This window comes from Pecten maximus, chromosome 2 (genome assembly GCF_902652985.1).
Source record: "Pecten maximus chromosome 2, xPecMax1.1, whole genome shotgun sequence".
Classification (NCBI taxonomy): Eukaryota; Metazoa; Mollusca; class Bivalvia; order Pectinida; family Pectinidae; genus Pecten; species Pecten maximus.
The window spans coordinates 37,322,636-37,343,651 of NC_047016.1; the positions used below are offsets into that span (position 1 = coordinate 37,322,636).

At 34.5% G+C, this 21,016-nt stretch overlaps 2 protein-coding genes across 14 annotated transcripts in view; both read left to right on the plus strand.

The window, feature by feature from the left end:
- LOC117321970 overlaps positions 1-3,429 on the plus strand; it is a 47,681-nt gene extending 44,252 nt beyond the window's left edge. For all 13 annotated transcript variants that reach the window (XM_033876611.1, XM_033876622.1, XM_033876620.1 and 10 more), the window contains one exon: positions 22-3,429. In XM_033876611.1, coding sequence (XP_033732502.1) covers positions 22-80 — 59 coding nt within the window. In that variant the 3' untranslated portion in view covers positions 81-3,429. The remainder of the gene's footprint in view (positions 1-21) is intronic.
- A 2,859-nt stretch (positions 3,430-6,288) lies between these two features.
- On the plus strand, positions 6,289-17,918 carry LOC117321972. Its single transcript, XM_033876624.1, has 5 exons — positions 6,289-8,238; positions 8,763-8,841; positions 13,843-13,917; positions 14,558-14,782; positions 15,055-17,918. The coding sequence occupies exons 1-5, from the start codon at positions 8,236-8,238 to the stop codon at positions 15,147-15,149; spliced, it is 477 nt and encodes a 158-aa protein (XP_033732515.1). The 5' UTR covers positions 6,289-8,235; the 3' UTR covers positions 15,150-17,918.
- The last annotated feature ends 3,098 nt before the right edge of the window (positions 17,919-21,016 follow it).

Here is a 21,016-nt window from a genome sequence, read left to right on the forward strand (position 1 = left end):
GGACTTTTCTTTCTTTTTCAGATTTACCAGAGTGCAGCAGTTACATTCCTCCGGAGATTCCTCCTGATGCCATAGTTTGAGGCTGTGTACCCAAATTACCTGGTGCTTCAATTAAAACCTTTTTATTTTTATTGGAAAACAGAACATAAGATGGTTCCTGCCCTTCATTGCCATGGCAAGGGTTGATTATCACAACAATACTTTACATCTCATTTAAATGAGAGCGTTAAGGATGTTGTGCATCATTGGGTTTACCCATAATACCCAAATGTTCGCGACTTCCGGTTGTTATAACTTTGGGAAGCTCAAGACCTGCAAAGTTTGCAGATCAACCTGTTGACATATATCAGACATTGCACCAAAGTCACACTGGTTGCCATGGTGACATCACAATTCTGTGCGAGCTTGGAAGAAAACAATACGCCAGTTCCATTCAGTCCATTCATCTCAGACAATCGTTATGCTATGTAATAGAACATATCATTGTCTTGGCGTCTTACTTGTGTTAAATTGTGTCATTGTAAAGATGCTCAACCAGGCATCGGCTGTTTCGTGTATGGTGAAGAAAGTATTTAAAGTACTGTCAATTTGACTGTAAAACTATTCTTATTGTGAGTATTTACATATATATATATATATATATGATGAAGCTTTCAGAAAATACAATTTAAATTTCCCTGAAGATCACCATTTATATATTATATAAACACATTTCATACATTTATTGTATTTCAGAATCATAGTCTTTATTTAGCAAAGTCTATTTCAAATAACAACGCAAAATTTAATCGAAGAAGTACTTACTTTCGAGAAATCGCCAATGAAGCATAAGCTGATTGTTATTTACTAAATTGTGATATTATAGGATTTTCCTGATTTGTCTTATTCAAAAAAGGATTCATCGAACAATTAATTGTTTACGAAAGTTTAATGGTTGAATGAATATTTGATTTGTTTTGTATTCTTCCTAAAGATATGCTAAGGAAACACACTTGTGAAATATGTTTGAAGTTATGTACTGTTTACTTCAAGACAATGGATTGTGCAATATATGAGTAAATTTAAGAGGTAAATCTCGACATTTACCAGATTTGTAAACACGTTATTCTCACGTTAAGGTATATTTGTTTTGTTTCTGGAGAAATATAATCGGAGAATCGAAGAACTCCTGAAAATAACAGGTTTTGCGATTTAAGATATATATTATCGAAAATGAAGTGTTTAACTGTCTGAATGAAAGTCGTGTGTATAAAGAATGCGTGTGTAACAGTTATATATAGACAAAGTCTTTATATTCCAAAATGTGTGTGTGGTTTTGGTCCTATCCTCATCATCGATTACTAAGAAAAAAGAAAAACAATATTTTAGTACTCAAATTATAAACGATCAATGATGCTTTCCTTAATTATTTATTAATAAAACTATTTTGGCAAAAGAATGGCAAGCATACGTCAATCTGTCTTCATATGTATATGTGGTGACGTTTTTAATTTATATATTTTCGTTACATCAAATCTGAAAAAAAGAGATATATTTTCGTTTAGAATTAGAAATATCGAATGATGCTTATATAACCAAAATTCCACTTCCCAGTCAGTCTTTCGTTGTATCCTCATTGTGATGAGAGTCATGGGTATTGTTGTTGGTGTCTGTACAGGTATCTTGTATGTATAACGATCATATGAAATATGTTCCTGTGGCCTTACTAAAATGTAGATTGTTAAAAAATATTTGTTTATATTTATAATGAAAACCCCATTGTGTCACTCTTTCAATATTACCATTACTTTAACATTCTGTATAAACAAATCTTTTTTTTTTTCGAATTTCAAAGCATTATTTGAATGTTGTGTATGGCTAGACTTTTCCGAACTAGCAAAAAGTCAATGTGTTGTAAATACTTCCTATTTGTATTGTGAAAATGTCGTGTTATAAACACAAATTATCTTGGTAGAGTGATTCATTTAATTAAGATATGGATATAAGTGTGTGTGTGAGAGAGAGAAAGAGAGAGCGAGAGAGAGAGAGAGAGACAGACAGACAGACAGAGACAGAGAGAGAGAGAGAGAGAGAGAGAGAGAGAGAGACACAGAGAGAGAGACAGAGAGAGAGAGACAGAGAGAGACAGAGACAGAGAGAGGCAGACAGAGAGAGGCAGACAGACAGACAGAGAGACAGACAGACAGTGAGAGAGAGAGAGAGAGACAGAGAGAGAGAGACCGAGAGACAGAGAGAAGGGGGTATGTTGGTAATAATCGCGGGGAATTTGACTTCGCTATATTCGCATGTTTTGAAATAGCGCGAATGTAGATACCCAGCTAATATTTATACATATGAATGTATTGTAGTGCATTATGATTACATCGCATGGTTGCGCGATAACCGCGAAATATTAGCCGTGTTAAATTTAACAGCTATGCTAGAACCGTTGAAACTATTTTTTTAAAAAAAGCATGAAACTCATTTTACGTAGAAGTAAAATGTCACTTTCATTAGCCATATAAAAAAAACAACATCCTGTAGCTTTAAAGAGCATTGACCTTTAGATAATTCGTCCATGTTTATTACTCTCCAATGTATTTACTGCCCTTTTCATGCTTGCCATAAGCGAACAAGTCCAAATATGCATTTCCAATCTTCTGCTACAAGTTTATCTGCTGCTCAAACTTGAGACCTCAATCAGTCTCTGTCGATTCTGTAATATCTACCAATTAACTTGTTTGCCGGAAGTATTTGTCGTACCAGTGCAGGGGACGGAGAATGTCCCAAAACAAGCCGTGTATATTGGTGAATATCGCTTGTTAGGAATCTCTATTGATGAATGTATCATCCTGAACTCATCGTGTATTATCATCGTAATAGTAAATTACCCGATGAGTTCCGGATGTACCAGCGATCCCAGTGTCATTGTTTCAAACTTTTTTTATAGAAATCTTTAAAAACAATTTTATTAATAATACAATGATATCCTCTGCATCCTCCGGAACAACACCCTACAATTAATTCATTGTTCACACACTCTCTCTCTCTTTCTCTCTTTCTCTCTTTTCTTTCAAATCGAACACCATTTAAACATCCTTCTTGTTCTCAAATCAAACACATGTATAGCATCCCGTTCCTGTTTGTTGATAAGCGTCCTTTTTACTACGGATTAGTATCGATTGTCATTGTTGATAAGCTTTATAACATATTTACGGTATGTGAACTTTTTTCAGGTTAACATTTTTGTCAATACATTTTCTGGCTGTTGTCTAGATGTATACAGATATCATATAAATTTCTCATTGACATGAATGGTTTTCATCTTTAATACTTTTTTGTACATTGTAATATTTGTGATATTGCTTATTTTTAAGAAAGAATCATGTTCCAATTATATTATTGTTGTATGTTCACAGAAAAGTATCGAAATAAAACAAAGTCAAAGTTTGTTGTTTTCTCTTGTGCCTGATACATTCGAAGATACATTTTGGTAAACTGTTGAGTATTGACTTGACACTAGATCTTACACGGAGACTTGGCATATGGTTTCCATTCCCACTGGCTATCTATATATATAATATAGTGTCAAGATGAGTAACAACCGGACAAATAATTATGAAATGTGTATTTTTGCTGCATATTACGGATCGTGAATCCAACTTTATTATACACACACATTTATATATATATAAATATATATATAACATAGTAACACAAATGACGAAGGAAGACAACTTTTTGACTCGTGCCCCGACCGGGCCTCGAACTCACAATCTACGGCACCCAATCGCCTAGCCAGAAATACCCGCAGCTTATACCACTGCGCCACACCGGCGTTTATATCACCGTAAAGAGAATGTCTAATCTATTGCCAAGATAAGGACCAACCTATGACATACAGAATTCGGAAAATTATGTAGATAAAGCTAGGCAGACATCTCACTGTCCGCTGGAATTCGAGACGGGTCGCTAATAGGGTGTTAATTATCAAGGTTAAATACACGGATACAAAATAGAGTTTACCTACCTTACTGTTATGACCACATAATTGAAAGTTAAAGTGACCACGGCGGTGTAGGTCAAAAGGTCACGAGTCCTTATATGTGAAAAATATTCTTTTTTAAATCCTTGATCATTTTTTCGCTTCCGAGGGTTACTTCCTTTAATACTATATTACATAACTATGGACCATGGGATGGCGAACTGTGGCACGAAAACCATGTCTTGTTGAACTTTCCATAAAGATATATTTTGGTGAACTGAGGACACGAGAATTAAATCTTGGTGAAATTTAGATAGCTATATTTTAGGTGAATTGTGAACACGACACGCTGTATATTGGTGAACTTGAGACAGTGATATATTTAGGTGAACTGAGGACACGAGAATTAAATCTTGGTGAACTTTAGATAACTATATTTTAGGTGATTGTAGACACGAGACGCTGGATATTGGTGAACTTTGTATAAAGGTATATTTTGGTGAACTGCGGACACGAGACATTAGATATTGGTGAACTGTCATACATAGCTATTTTTTGGCCAACTGAGGACACGAGACAGTAAGTATTGGTGAACTTGGGATATAAGTATATTTTGGTGAACTGTGGACACAAGAAGCTGGATATTAGTGAAGCAGTTCATTAAATTTGTCTCAAGAGCAACTCAATTCATGACCCCATGAAATCGACCAAATCTAGATTCAATCCTTATATTTCAATAAAAAAAATTTTTTCGAATAAAAAAGTCGGTCTAGATATTAATATCTTGTAGCTTGTGCAAGTCTAAATGCGGAAAAGTCCGAGGAGTTCCGGATTGTGCATGTCTTGTCGGTCGAGTAAAATAGTCCGCAATTTTAGGATTAAAAACAGCATTATTTTGTCCAAAAAAAAAGCATATCTGGTCTTTCATAAAATACAAGAATACATTATACATTTGATAATTTTAATAATTAATCCATGTTTATAACAACAATGTAGAAAAAGCGAAATAGTTCCGCGGAAGGATTTTAACCATGTATTCATACGCACTGATCAGTGTTAATCTGGTCAAATTCATGAGCAAATGAAACAGATTAAGTTTGGTAGTTTCATCGAGTCCAACTTGAGTAGAAATTGAAATATAATATAATGATGTCAAGATTAGTCTTAGCTACAGGTTATATATACTAGTTCGGGGAGCTGTGGACAGGAATATCCTTGTATGGAAAGAAAATGATTGGAAATAAACGTGTTTCATACAGCCTTATGTAAGCATTTATAATCAAACATTCGTCACTGGGTATCCCAGCCTAGCAAACGGAAAATGATGATAGCGCTGACAATTAGATTTCTAAGGGGCCTTTGCTTACTTGGTCAAAACACAATAATTACAATAAAGTATACGAGTTTCATTTACGACACATACGTATATATTTATTATATATAAAAGTATTTATAATGATGAAGTCATCCTGAATGTATGGTATACAGTAGTGGTTAGTCAGCGGTCAGCAAACTCTATGTGGTGTTAAAATATGACATAAACCTGAACACAGTATAGGTCGTGTTTGTTACACATCAGCCCTACTTATCGGGTCTAGCATTTTACTCACTGTCTTCCAAATTAACTTTCGTATTAATTTAAGACCGACTGAATAATTCGGGACACACGTGATATAACGGATTAACAGGCTGTAGTCTAATATTAGTTTTTCACTAAAACGAAAGTACAGATGTCTCCCAGTTTAGAAACTAAATGTTAATTCTTATGCACAGCTCACTATCAAGGTCTTCACTCTCGTACACGGATTTTAAACTCGATATGCCAAATCATAGCTGGAGTAATGATATGTTTTGTTCATATATGAAAAACAAGACCAATTTTAGGATGTGGATTCTGTCGGAGAGTATGGCTTTCGTTATTATTATGCTAAACACTATTGTACAAATGTAAGTTTTATATTCCTAGTTCCCATCGTGTGCGGTGTACAAGCGTACTTTGTTTTGCATGTATTTACAAATATGGCAGGCTCGGTTAGCTATGGAGGCCAACGGTGAGTACAACAACCCGGATTTGCCACGCTATCCCGATAGTCTGTTTCGGATTTTAGATGTCCACTTTGCCCATTCATATTATTTGAAAAAAAAAATGTTTATTTCTATGTTGATTTTAATATGTAACTATATGTACTGTTATGTGATTGTAAATAATTTGCTGTTTTTAAAACAGGCTGAACAAGTTTTAAACTTGGCAAATTGAAAAACAAAGGTGCAGTTTTCTACATTAAACCTATATACAGTTGTATGTATAAATTTCGTGTAATCACCGCCATATTTGTACCTGTGAACCAATCTACGCCCTTTGTAAACCAAAAACGTTACATTTACTGATGATAAATGCTGTCTAATGAAATGGCGTATGTGTACAACTACGTTTTACTAATGTAAGGTATACTGAGGAATTCTAATACACGAGCATCTTGGCCATTTGGCATGATGTAAAACACTTTCTTTTTTACGGTTGGCATGTGTGTTACCACAGAAATCCTTCACATCATGCTGTCCCTCTAGATTTTGTAAGAATTGTTAAATTTCGCGTTTAATGCGGCGTCTCCATTTTATATCTGTTGGCCCGAAGGCTAGATTATGTTTATAGCAGTTGACGTTTGAGACTGAAGCTGGCAATATTAAATCGATTTTCACAACTGGTAACACAGACCTTTCAAAGTGATATAATGCTGTTAAATAGTATGCCAAGAAACTACACTAGAATCTCATCAATGCCAGCCGCTTATATATCAATCTTTATCTACAACTGTATCAGCAGCACCATCTCAAAACTAACCTGCATGCTTAATGTCATGATTTCTCTTTTACTATTGTTGAATTCCCATTTCTAGATAGCAACATACTAGCTTTTCCTGCTTACGGTGTTTACATATACAGCTGATACAATATTCAAGAATTACGTGATTACTCACTCAATATCACGAAATTCGTGATAGATGTCAGAAAACATCACATAGTCAAGAGACAATGGAAATGAGAAAACATTGAGGTAGAACTAAGTTTGTACTGGAAAATATTCTTTTACTTTGCGGAAATTAAATTTGATGTGTTGATGGCGGTCTTGTTGTCATGCCTTAGTCACATGTACTTTATATTTATTGTTGATATTTATATCCATTTGGTCGATTTACGATTTCATTATATGTATTCCTTTTCATGTGACACTTGTATAGCTAAGAGGTCAACAAACGTAGTTATATATTATGAGTTAGATAAAGGACTGATATTTATACTTGATGAACCTTGATATGTGAAGTACTGGTATTAAGGATTGTGGAGAAATACACAGGATATCAGCACTTTCAATACGAATTGCGAGTCAGATTCTGTATGAATAAAATTTCACCATAGAGCTGTTTCGTCCTTCGAGGGCTCGTCAATGGTGCTAAGTACCTAAAGAGTTGATACCTAGGTGATAATGAAAACAACTCAAAAAAGGTCGAAAGAAATTTTAAACCCTGGACTGGGGGAGCAATAGTCACATACATGTAATTCAATGCATTTCATAATTTTTGATATTAGATTTCAAAAGAACGTCAAGTGACTGTGTATATTCTAAGCTGTGTCACTATTCAAATGAATCAAAATCTGACAAGTAAGTTACGACAACCACAAGGACTAAAGTAGACCAACAGTGTTTAATACTACAAACTCGAGGGTTGTATAAAAAAAACCACATAATATATATCAGAACTTTTAGATAAAATCCATATTTTAAAAGTTTACCTCTTTCTTTTTTGCTGTACTTATCATATGCTTTGGTTTATTATAGAAATACACCTAATTACCTTCAATTGATATCAATTAAGGTATGCATGGAATGTAGAGCATGCACTGACTTTTATGAGTTTAAATAGCTTATATACATATACATGTATCAAGATTGAACGTCACTGGTGACAAGGTGACACTGACTATTTACAACTACAGACATTACAATAATTACTTTTCCGGATATCGGTATTTACCATGCGTCAGTCTGTATTGAGGATGTGATACTAAAATTAGATATAGGACAACTCGCTATTAATAGTATTTCTGTACATTCTGGATACAAACTTTATGAAAATGATATTTGTATTTTTAGCTTGATAGGGGTTGAATTAACGGAAGGAGATGTCATTGTCATCGTGGTCTTCCTCGGAGCCTGCGTCATCGCCATCATTATCACTGTAATTTGTCGTCTAACATACAGGGTTCCTAATATGGCAAGTACACGGAGAATTTTTTTGTTTTTGTTTCGTTTTTGTTTTCGTTTTCTTTATTATTATTATTATTTGTTTGCTTATTTTATTACTACCTTCTTTTTTTTTACTTTTTTTTCTTTTTTCTTTTTTTTTTTTTTATACAGTATTTATATCTATTATTATTTAGAGTGAGTACAGGAACTGGAACATAAGGACAGTTCATCGCTATGTTTACATTGTAAATTCTATTTGTACAAAGACGATATATTCTATATCCTCTGTGACAGTAATATAACGCCATTTCGACGCTATGTTGACGTATGCCACGTCAACGTCTTTATGCACACTGTCCGTTTTACCTGTCACCCAAATTCCTACTTCGGCAATATACACAGATTAACGCGCGTTAAACCCTTGTTAATTTGAGAGATTGTATGTGATGGAAATGCATAAATAATAATATCCTACTAAATATACTGATGTGTATATTTCTTCAAATCTAATGAAAGATAAACATGTGCGATAAATTGTTTGCACTTTTTCAGAAGCAAGGAAAATTGTGTGGCATCTGCTGTTGCTGTGAAGATGTAAACAGCCGAATCAAATTCGTCAGCCAGAATATGGGTATGTATAGGGTTTATTAGTCATTTTAAAGATAAACATGTTTTGATGTCATCTGTCGGTCGATTCATTTTAGGATTTATATGTCAGCCGAATGGTATGTTTTTCGATTTATATGTCAGCCGAATGGTAAAAAAGTTTTTCGATTTATGTGTCAGCCGAATGGTATGTTTTTCGATTTATATGTCAGCCGAATTATATGTTTTTAGATTTATATGTCAGCCGAATTATATGTTTTTAGATTTATATGCCAGTCGAATGGTATCTTTTTAGATTTATATGCCAGTCTAATGGTATGTTTTTAGATGTATATGCCAGTCGAATGGTATGTTTTTAGATTTATATGTCAGCCGAATTATATGTTTTTAGATTTATATGTCAGCCGAATGGTATCTTTTTAGATTTATATGCCAGTCGAATGGTATGTTTTTAGATTTATATGCCAGTCGAATGGTATGTTTTTATATTGATATGTCAGCCGAATTATATGTTTTTAGATTGATATGTCAGTCGAATGGTATGTTTTTATATTGATATGTCAGCCGAATTATATGTTTTTAGATTGATATGTCAGTCGAATGGTATGTTTTTATATTGATATGTCAGTCGAATGGTATGTTTTTATATTGATATGTCAGTCGAATGGTATGTTTTTATATTGATATGTCAGCCGAATTATATGTTTTTAGATTGATATGTCAGCCGAATTATATGTTTTCATATTGATATGTCAGTCGAATGGTATGTTTTTATATTGATATGTCAGTCGAATGGTATGTTTTTATATTGATATGTCAGTCGGATGGTATGTTTTTATATTGATATGTCAGTCGAATGGTATGTTTTTAGATTGATATGTCAGCCGAATTATATGTTTTTAGATTGATATGTCAGCCGAATGGTATCTTTTTAGATTGATATGCCAGTCGAATGGTATCTTTTTAGATTGATATGCCAGTCGAATGGTATGTTTTTAGATTGATATGCCAGTCGAATGGTATGTTTTTCGATTGATATGTCAGCCGAATTATATGTTTTTAGATTTATATGTCAGCCGAATTATATGTTTTTAGATTGATATGTCAGTCGAATGGTATGTTTGTAGATTTATATGTCAGCCGAATTATATGGTTTTAGATTTATATGTCGGCCAAATGGTATGGTTTTCGATTTATATGTCAGCCGAATGGTAAAAAAGTTTTTCGATTTATGTGTCAGCCGAATGGTATGTTTTTCGATTTATATGTCAGCCGAATTATATGTTTTTAGATTTATATGTCAGCCGAATTATATGTTTTTAGATTTATATGCCAGTCGAATGGTATCTTTTTAGATTTATATGCCAGTCTAATGGTATGTTTTTAGATTTATATGCCAGTCGAATGGTATGTTTTTAGATTTATATGTCAGCCGAATTATATGTTTTTAGATTTATATGTCAGCCGAATGGTATCTTTTTAGATTTATATGCCAGTCGAATGGTATGTTTTTAGATTTATATGCCAGTCGAATGGTATGTTTTTATATTGATATGTCAGCCGAATTATATGTTTTTAGATTGATATGTCAGTCGAATGGTATGTTTTTATATTGATATGTCAGCCGAATTATATGTTTTTAGATTGATATGTCAGTCGAATGGTATGTTTTTATATTGATATGTCAGTCGAATGGTATGTTTTTATATTGATATGTCAGTCGAATGGTATGTTTTTATATTGATATGTCAGCCGAATTATATGTTTTTAGATTGATATGTCAGCCGAATTATATGTTTTCATATTGATATGTCAGTCGAATGGTATGTTTTTATATTGATATGTCAGTCGAATGGTATGTTTTTATATTGATATGTCAGTCGGATGGTATGTTTTTATATTGATATGTCAGTCGAATGGTATGTTTTTAGATTGATATGTCAGCCGAATTATATGTTTTTAGATTGATATGTCAGCCGAATGGTATCTTTTTAGATTGATATGCCAGTCGAATGGTATCTTTTTAGATTGATATGCCAGTCGAATGGTATGTTTTTAGATTGATATGCCAGTCGAATGGTATGTTTTTCGATTGATATGTCAGCCGAATTATATGTTTTTAGATTTATATGTCAGCCGAATTATATGTTTTTAGATTGATATGTCAGTCGAATGGTATGTTTGTAGATTTATATGTCAGCCGAATTATATGTTTTTAGATTTATATGTCGGCCAAATGGTATGGTTTTCGATTTATATGTCAGCCGAATGGTATGTTTGTAGATTTATATGTCAGCCAAATTATATGTTTTTAGATTTATATGTCAGCCGAATGGTATGTTTTTAGATTGATATGCCAGTCGAATGGTATGTTTTTAGATTGATATGCCAGTCGAATGGTATGTTTTTAGATTGATATGCCAGTCGAATGGTATGTTTTTCGATTGATATGTCAGCCGAATTATATGTTTTTAGATTTATATGTCAGCCGAATTATATGTTTTTAGATTGATATGTCAGTCGAATGGTATGTTTGTAGATTTATATGTCAGCCGAATTATATGTTTTTAGATTGATATGTCAGTCGAATGGTATGTTTGTAGATTTATATGTCAGCCGAATTATATGTTTTTAGATTTATATGTCAGCCGAATGGTATGGTTTTCGATTTATATGTCAGCCGAATGGTATGTTTGTAGATTTATATGTCAGCCGAATTATATGTTTTTAGATTTATATGTCAGCCGAATGGTATGTTTTTAGATTGATATGTCAGTCGAATGGTATGTTTGTAGATTGATATGTCAGCCAAATTACATGTTTTTAGATTGATATGCCAGTCGAATGGTATGTTTTTCGATTGATATGTCAGCCGAATTATATGTTTTTAGATTGATATGTCAGTCGAATGGTATGTTTTTATATTGATATGTCAGTCGAATGGTATGTTTTTATATTGATATGTCAGCCGAATTATATGTTTTTAGATTGATATGTCAGCCGAATGGTATGTTTTTAGATTGATATGTCAGCCGAATTGTATGTTTTAAGATTTATATGTCAGCCGAATGGTATGTTTTAAGATTTATATGTCAGCCGAATGGTATGTTTTTAGATTTACATGTCAGCCGAATGGTATGTTTTTAGGTTTATATGTCAGCCGAATGGTATGTTTTTAGATTGATATGTTAGCCGAATGGTATGTTTTTAGGTTTATATGTCAGCCGAATGGTATGTTTGTAGATTGATATGTCAGCCGAATGGTATGTTTTTCGATTGATATGTCAGCCGAATTATATGTTTTTAGATTGATATGTCAGCAGAATTATATGTTTTTAGATTTACATATCAGCTGAATGGTATGTTTTTAGATTTATATGTCAGCCGAATGGTATGTTTTTAGATTTATATGTCAGCCTAATGATATGTTTTTAGGTTTATATGTCAGCCGAATGGTATGTCTGTAGATTTATATGTCAGCCGAATGGTATGTTTGTATATTGATATGTCAGCCGAATGGTATGTTTGTAGATTTATATGTCAGCCGAATGGTATGTTTGTAGATTTATATGTCGGCCGAATGGTATGTTTTTAGATTAATAAGTCAACCAAACGGTACATATGTATGTTTTGATATATATATATCAGCCGAATGGTATGTTTTGAGATGTATAAGTCAGCTAAATGGTATTTTGAGATTTCTATGTCAGCTAAATGGTATGTTTTAAGATTTGTATGTCACCCTAAGGATTGGTATGCTTTGAGATTTATAAGTCAGCTAAATGGTTTGTTTTGAGATTTATTAGACAGCTAAATGGTATATTTTGAGATTTATTAGACAGCTGAATGGTATATTTTGAGATTTATTAGACAGCTAAATGGTATGTTTTGAGATTTATTAGACAGCTGAATGGTATATTTTGAGATTTATTAGACAGCTGAATGGTATATTTTGAGATTTATTAGACAGCTAAATGGTATATTTTGAGATTTATTAGACAGCTAAATGGTATGTTTTGAGATTTATTAGACAGCTAAATGGTATGTTTTGAGATGTATATGCCATCACAAGGATTGGTATACCTTGTGAGGATTACATAAAACCCTCAAGGTATTAGTACTTTTTAAAACAAATTCAGATTTAGATAGAGTGAGGTCAAAATGAATTAAAATGCACCATACAGCTATTTTCTAATCATCTCGTCATTGATGCTAAGCGCCTAAGATGATGATCATAAGAGATACCAAATACTTGCAAAAGATCAAAAGAAATGTCAAAATCTGGATAGGGAGGTGAAAAGAACTCATGATTTCAAGAAATATTAATGAATTTCATAGCTCTTCAATATTGGAATTACACGTTTAGTACATGTGTATACATGTATTCCGGGTCGTATCACTAATCAAACAATTGGGATTTATTTGCCAAACAATATATCTTAGTGCTCGATTTATTTGCTAAACATGATGTATCTCGCTGATCGATTTATTTTATTACGTGCTCTGATATACATGGCTAATGTAAACAAAATTTTAATACCCGCAAGCACTGTTAATGTCTCTTGGTTTGTAAATAAAAGTGATCCTTTTTTTTTGCATATTGTGATAACAGATATAAAGAAAAAAACTGATTTGATAACAACAACATAATTTTTATGTTCTTCTAATCCGATATGGCACCAGATTTAAGAAATGTAATATATTTATAAGCCGTAGATATTAAATGGATTTAGTTTTGTACATAATTATCTCGATCAACATGTCAGTATTAACATGGATGATCTTATTTTGCTGTTACAAGATTTAAAACAGTTCTTAACACTTTTCCTTGTCGTCTTTAGGTTTTGAGTAAAAAATAATAATTGTCTTTATTTCCGCTTTCATATTTAGGTTCTTGTTGTTAAAACTGTATCTTGTTTTCATGTTTAGGTTCTGGTTGTTCAAATTGTGTCATGTTTTCGTAATCTGTTTTATCTGTAGCCTCTTATTGTTAACGAGGTTTATCATTTTCACATTCTGTTGTCAGGTTCTGATTGTGCGATTTGTCTGGAGGAGAAAAACTTGCTGACGAAATCTGTTGTCGTGATCACCTGTAACCACAGTAAGTTACACTACGTATTTTATTTTCTATCTGCCTTCTTATTGCCTCGCAAAAATGGATCCGTGACATAAAATTATATATAATAATCAGTATTTATTTCCACACCACCTTAACAAAATTAAAAACAAAAACAGTGGTTCTTTAGACATTACTGTTTTAACCGATAATAATATCAATCCATTAATCTATATGACAGTTCAGTATTTTGACTGATGTTATATCAAATAAAAATTGGTTTAAACTGTTCTCCAGACATTACCCGGAAGGAAATATTTGTCTTATACATTTGTTTTATTGATATCCCCTTTTGAAAATGTATGATTTCAGCCAATCAGCTATTTTTTAATCATCAGGAAATTAGCGTATTTTTGCGTATCAAAATTTTAGCGTACAACAGAATAGGGCCAGATAAGCGCATTAATGAATTGATGCACCAAAATGCTTGCCGTAGAAAACATAAAGAAAATTTAAATGACTCAATAAGAAATAGGATAAATGCTTTAAGCGCCAAAAAACAGTAAAATAACATTAACGCTAAAACATATATGTTTACAGTATAGTAGTAAAACCATGATTTGCTCTGAAATTTGTAAATTACTTACACTGTATGGTATAAGGAGGAAGTATGGTATAATTACAGCGTATCACGCGGCTTGTATCCGTAAAAGCTTAGAGATGGACAGGAGCGCCAGGTGTCCGCAGTGTCGACAACAGCTCGGACAATACTCGAGTACAGAACGGTTCATCGCCATTATCCAGACGCTTGTGAGGAAGAGAAAGGAGAGGACGCTCGAGGTCAAGGCAAGAAAATGGCGACCGAAACATGTAAACGAAGAGAAGGAAAATACAGCTTTAGAAAACACATGTAAGTATATCGCAAGATTGTACAAACTGTGTACAGACATTTAAAGTTAGACATCGTAGAGCCAAAATTAATTTATCTACATCCTAAAGCTATTTGTTCTTGTAGGACTAGTAAGTGTTTCTAAGGTCCTAAAGTGTTAAAACCTTAGAGGCAACGAAGAAAATTCAAAAGAAGTTCCATATTCTTTAATGTATCATTCTGTATGGCATAAACAAAAGTAAAATATTTTATCTTAAAATGCATTTTTAACGTCTTATTGTTTCAATTTTCAGATTTAAATGAATGCAGCAGCTACATTCCGTCCACGATACCCCCAGAAGGACTTACTTACCCGGTCATCGAGAACACTGTTGAAGACTTCAGATAATTAAGATGTTTTGCAGTGCTTAATTTCCATAAGGATGATTTCTTTTAGCGACTATTACTCAAATTTCATTTTAACAAGAACAGAAAATGCTCTGCCTATCATCTTGTCGATTAGTAGAGAGCATTTTCTTATAGTGTCTCAGGAAAACGCGTGATGTTTTAAAAGTTGATAATGATCTACTTGTACTTTGAGCCACACGTGCGGCGCGTGGAGATGAATTAGTATAAGATTTGTCTTCTAGTAATATCAACATACATGTATGTATAGATTGCTTTGAGTAAATCGTCAACCTTCGTTCATTATTTCTTTTTCAAAAATGCATTGATAATATGTATACACTTCAGTCGAACATTATGTTTGGGGCTTAGTTGTCTGTCGAATGGTATGTTTGTGGCTTAGATGTCTTTCGAATTATGAGTATATATTGGGTTAGTTGTCATTCGAAACGTGAGTATGATTGGGATGTAGTTGTCAGACGAATGCTGAATATGTTTTGGAGTTTTGTGGTACCGGGATGGAGAGTATGTTTTGGGGTTTAGTTAAAATCCGGATTGAGAGCATTTTTTTGTTTTGTTTTATTTTTTGTGGTTTAGTAGACACCTGGTTGGAGAGTATGTTTTATGGTTTAGTAGACACAGGATGGAGAGTATGTTTGTGGTTTATTTGTCAGTGTAAAAAGTATAAAACGATATTGTGACAACACGGGGTTTTGTCATACATGCGATATGAATCTATTTCTCTCAATATTGTAGGTTTGCTTTAATCAGTAGGACACTTAATACTCCCGTTAATAATCTTACTTAGCTAGAACACTAAGCCAGTACATATTCTATTGGAAGACAGATGAATTTGATATTTTTCCACTCCTACTACATTTGAATGAAAGGAATGCGAGAAAGATGCAGTTGACTTGTAAAGTTTTTATAAATATCTTCTAGTGCTACTCCAGGAACAGTTCAGAATAAATTTATTAATACTCTAGTCATAGTAATGAATTTTTAAATTTAATATATTCCATTTACAAAGGTAGTTACCCTATCAAGTTCTTGGTCTGGAAAATACATAAACAGTGTACAGTATTTTTTATAAATAGTTAATAGGTCATTCGGGTTAATCTAAACATACCTGCTATTTGTGTGTGATATACCAATTCGGTAGTATTCTTCCTTTTCGGCTATCTTGGTAGGATACCAGAACACACTTGTAATTTTGTGTGTATCTTGTTTTAGATTTAACTGATAGTGCTCCAAGACACACTTGTAATTTTGTGTGCTAAAATAGTACTTCAGTAAAATATTAAATAGCTGTCATTGTTGTAAATGATAGAACAGTTGTAGGGTACACTTGTGCATTTTTGTGGATCCCTATTAGGTTTTTTTTAAAGTAATATCTATATAACACTTATATCTGACCAGCCATTTTATGTAGTTTTTCGTGTTCATGGGGACATTGAACACGTTAAGTCGGGGGTAATGTGACAACACGGGGTTTTGTCATACATGCGATATGAATCTATTTCTCTCAATATTGTAGGTTTGCTTTAATCAGTAGGACACTTAATACTCCCGTTAATAATCTTACTTACGGAGTTTTTATCGTGGAAACACATGTTCCCGCTACAGAGCGCAGCCATGATGTTTATATGACAGCCGTAAAGCTAGCATGTATGTGAACTGTTTACGTGTGCGTAGTTTCGTATTTTTTACTGCCGTAATATTTACAAGTTGCAGACGATATTTCTTCTGTGCGTGGTAAAGGTATGTGAGTTAATAGAGTTATGTTGTTGAGTTATTGCAGGGTTTATAGAACTTAAATTATATTTATTATACCATTGTTTATATGTGTTCGAGATTATCAAGCAATCGCTTCACGCGACATTATTCCTATTTTAGCGGGCGATTCAAAACAGTCAGTCTGCGTTCGTCTGCGTCTGTAGTCAGTCGTGTTTGTTTAGGTGGGTGTCTAAGCGATGGACAAAGAGGTGTTTCCTCAGTTCCAAAGCTCGTCATGTATTTATGTGTTAGGTTAGGTATAGTCTTTATGTGTGGGGATGGGTTTATGTATTTTAATGTGGGATTTTCGGGAATTTGTTCTTGTTAGTTGGGACGGACGGGGCATTTTTACAAAATAAGTGAGTTACTGATAGGATCTGCTGCTGAGGCTTTTGGTGTACTATCTAATGTTAGATGTTTATTATTATTTAGACAAATAGCAGAATTTACGGGATTATCTAAGGAATATTTTAGAATAATATTTATTATTAAATATTAAGGGAAATTGTTGTATTTTCACAGATTTCTGGAAGCTTTGAAGTTCTTATGAACAAAGTTTAAGTACATGTAGTTCTATTAGGTAGGATTTATTCTGCTGATGTTGAGTATAGTTCCATACACATATGGTTAAAAATGAGTGAGAATTATTTATTAGTTTATTTCTACAAATACTAGTTGGAAGTGATATTACACATTAGTGCAGTAGTTTGATTCCTGTGGTAGATTATTTACCATATTAATGTTAGTGTTAAAGTACCCAAGTTAATAGAAAGTTTGTATTTGCCAGTTAAGAATATTTATTGTTGTTATCAGTCAGTAAGTGTTACAGTTTTAGAGAGTGATTCAGGATATTAGTGAATACATAATTCATTAGTGTGGAACAGATATATATAGTTAAGAATGTGAGTTAAGAAACAATGTCATGTAAGAGAGGATGAAATTATTGTCATAAATGGAATCTTTATGTCTCATAAATAAATGCCTAATTGTACTGTAATTTGGTATCTTGGTTGTCTCTTAGAAGTTATAAGCTATTCAGGTGTTTAATTGGTGCAAACTGAGTCGTCAGTTTAGGGTAGTTAGGCAAGAGTCTCCTACCCGTCCTTTATACTATTGTGGCGGTAGCCACGCTACCACAGGTTATTTTCAAGCTGAGTCAGGATACAGAGTCCTGACCACTTGACCGTCACAATATGTACCTCTCTAACTGCTAAACAACAAGAGTTTGAGAAAAACAAAGTTGGTTTGTTTTTGTTTAACGTCCTATTAACAGCCAGGATCATTTAAGGACGTGCCAGGTTTTGGAGGTGGAGGAAAGCCGGAGTACCCGGAGAGAAACCACCGGCCTACGGTCAGTACCTGGCAACTGCCCAACGTGGGTTTCGAACTCGCAACCCAATGATGGAGGGCTAGTGTTAAAGTGTCGGGACACCTTAACCACTTAAAAACAAAGGGATCTGTGTTGTTATATAAAGTTTAATGATTCCTGATTTAGTGTTCATTTTGATTTACATTGGCAACATAATTTTCTGGATGTTTTCTATTGTTTAAGTCATCTCATATTGTGTTGTGTCTTTAAACGTTTCATTATTTTTGTTTTTACGAACAACGGCTTACTTTTACATGACTGTTAGATATTAAGATTGAACAACAAAATAAATATAATACACATGTTAATTGTATTCTTATTCCTTTAATATACACAACTCTCTTTTAGGGATAAAACACATATCTTTAATCTTTGATTGACCTAATTATGTCATAAAAAGTAGATCATCAAAATGTTAGTTTGGTGAATTGTACACAGAATTGCACAGACTAAATACAAGTGGATAATACCATTTCATGTGTAATTACTGACGAATATATTGTAAGATGAAAAAAATGATTCTAAGTCTCGTCGATGATGGTAGGGACACTATACAGATGTTTTAAACTTTTGATTTTCATCAGTGGTGCCAGGGACATCATACAACTTTTTCGTCCTTCTAAGACTCGTCAGTGATCAGAGTGACACCACACATCTGTTTTTTTCCTTCATCCTCAGTGATCCCTAGGGGCCACCATTGTGGTACTAAGGGAGGAAAGTGGGGAATAAACGAAAAACCTTAAACCAAACCAGTCTTAAAATATATAAGGAATGGGGAGACGTGGGATTCTAATTTCGCATTTTGCTTTTGATATTGAATATTTAAAAAGATGATAAGATAAGTGCGGACATTCTTCGACGCAGCCACTATCCATAAAAGTATAATGTAATACACACAGTAACAGCAGTCATGGGTAACTCAAGAACATAACATTGGAAGGATGTGGCGTGTGATGTGAGACAACACTAGGTTGAGAGGGGGAGGTGTGTAATGTGAGGCAACACAAGGTTGAGAGGATGAGGTGTATAATGTGAGACACGCTGGGTTGGGGGATGAGGTGTGTGATGTGAGACAACACTGGGTTGGGAGGATGAGGTGTGTAATGTGAGACAACACTGGGTTAGTAGGATGAGGTGTGTAATGTATGACAACATTAGGTTGGGAGGATGAGGTGTGTAATGTGAGGCAACATTAGATTGGGGGGGGGGGGGATGAGGTGTGTGATGTGAGACAACACTCGGTTGGGAGGATGAGGTGTGTAATGTGAGACAACATTAGGTTGGGAGGATGAGGTATGTAATGTGAGACAACACTAGGTTGGGAGGATGAGGTGTGTAATGTGAGACAACACTAGCTTGGTAGGATGAGGTGTGTAATGTGAGACAACACTGGGTTGGGAGGATGGGTTGTGTAATGTGAGACAACACTCGGTTGGGAGGATGAGGTGTGTGATGTGAGACAACACTCGGTTGGGAGGATGAGGTGTGTGATGTGAGACAACACTGGGTTGGGAGGATGGGTTGTGTAATGTGAGACAACACTCGGTTGGGAGGATGAGGTGTGTGATGTGAGACAACACTAGGTTGGGAGGATGAGGTGTGTAATGTGAGACAACACTGGGTTGGTAGGATGAGGTATGTAATGTGAGACAACACTAGGTTGGGTGTGTAATGTGAGACAACACTCGGTTGGGAGGATGAGGTGTGTAATGTGAGACAACACTGGGTTGGGAGGATGAGGTGTGTAATGTTAGACAACACAAGGTTGGGAGGATGAGGTATGTAATTTGAGACAACACTAGGTTGGGGGGATGAGGTGTGTGATGTGAGACAACACTGGGTTGGGAGGATGAGGTGCATAATGTGAGACAACACTAGGTTGGGAGGATGAGGTGTGTAATGTGAGACAACACTGGGTTGGGAGGATGAGGTTTGTAATGTGAGACAATACTAGGTTGGCAGGATGAGGTGTGTGATGTGAGACAACACTAGGTTTGGAGGATGAGGTGTGTAATGTGGGACAACACTGGGTTGGGAGGATGAGGTGTGTAATGTGAGACAACATTAGGTTGGGAGAATGAGGTGTGTGATGTGAAACAACATTCGGTTTGGAGGATGAGGTGTGTAATGTATGACAACATTAGGTTGGGAGGATGAGGTGTGTAATGTTAGACAACACAAGGTTGGGAGGATGAGGTATGTAATTTGAGACAACACTAGGTTGGGGGGATGAGGTGTGTGATGTGAGACAACACTGGGTTGGGAGGATGAGGTGCATAATGTGAGACAACACTGGGTTGGGAGGATGAGGTGTGTAATGTGAGACAACACTGGGTTGGGAGGATGAGGTTTGTAATGTGAGACAATACTAGGTTGGCAGGATGAGGTGTGTGATGTGAGACAACACTAGGTTTGGAGGATGAGGTGTGTAATGTGAGACAACACTGGGTTGGGAGGATGAGGTGTGTAATGTGAGACAACATTAGGTTGGGAGAATGAGGTGTGTGATGTGAAACAACATTCGGTTTGGAGGATGAGGTGTGTAATGTATGACAACATTAGGTTGGGAGGATGAGGTATGTAATGTGAGACAACACTAGATTGGGAGGATGAGGTGTGTAATGTGAGACAACACTAGATTGGGACGATGAGGTGTGTAATGTGAGACAACACTCTGTTGGGGGGATGAGGTGTGTAATGTATGACATCATTAGGTTGGGAGGATG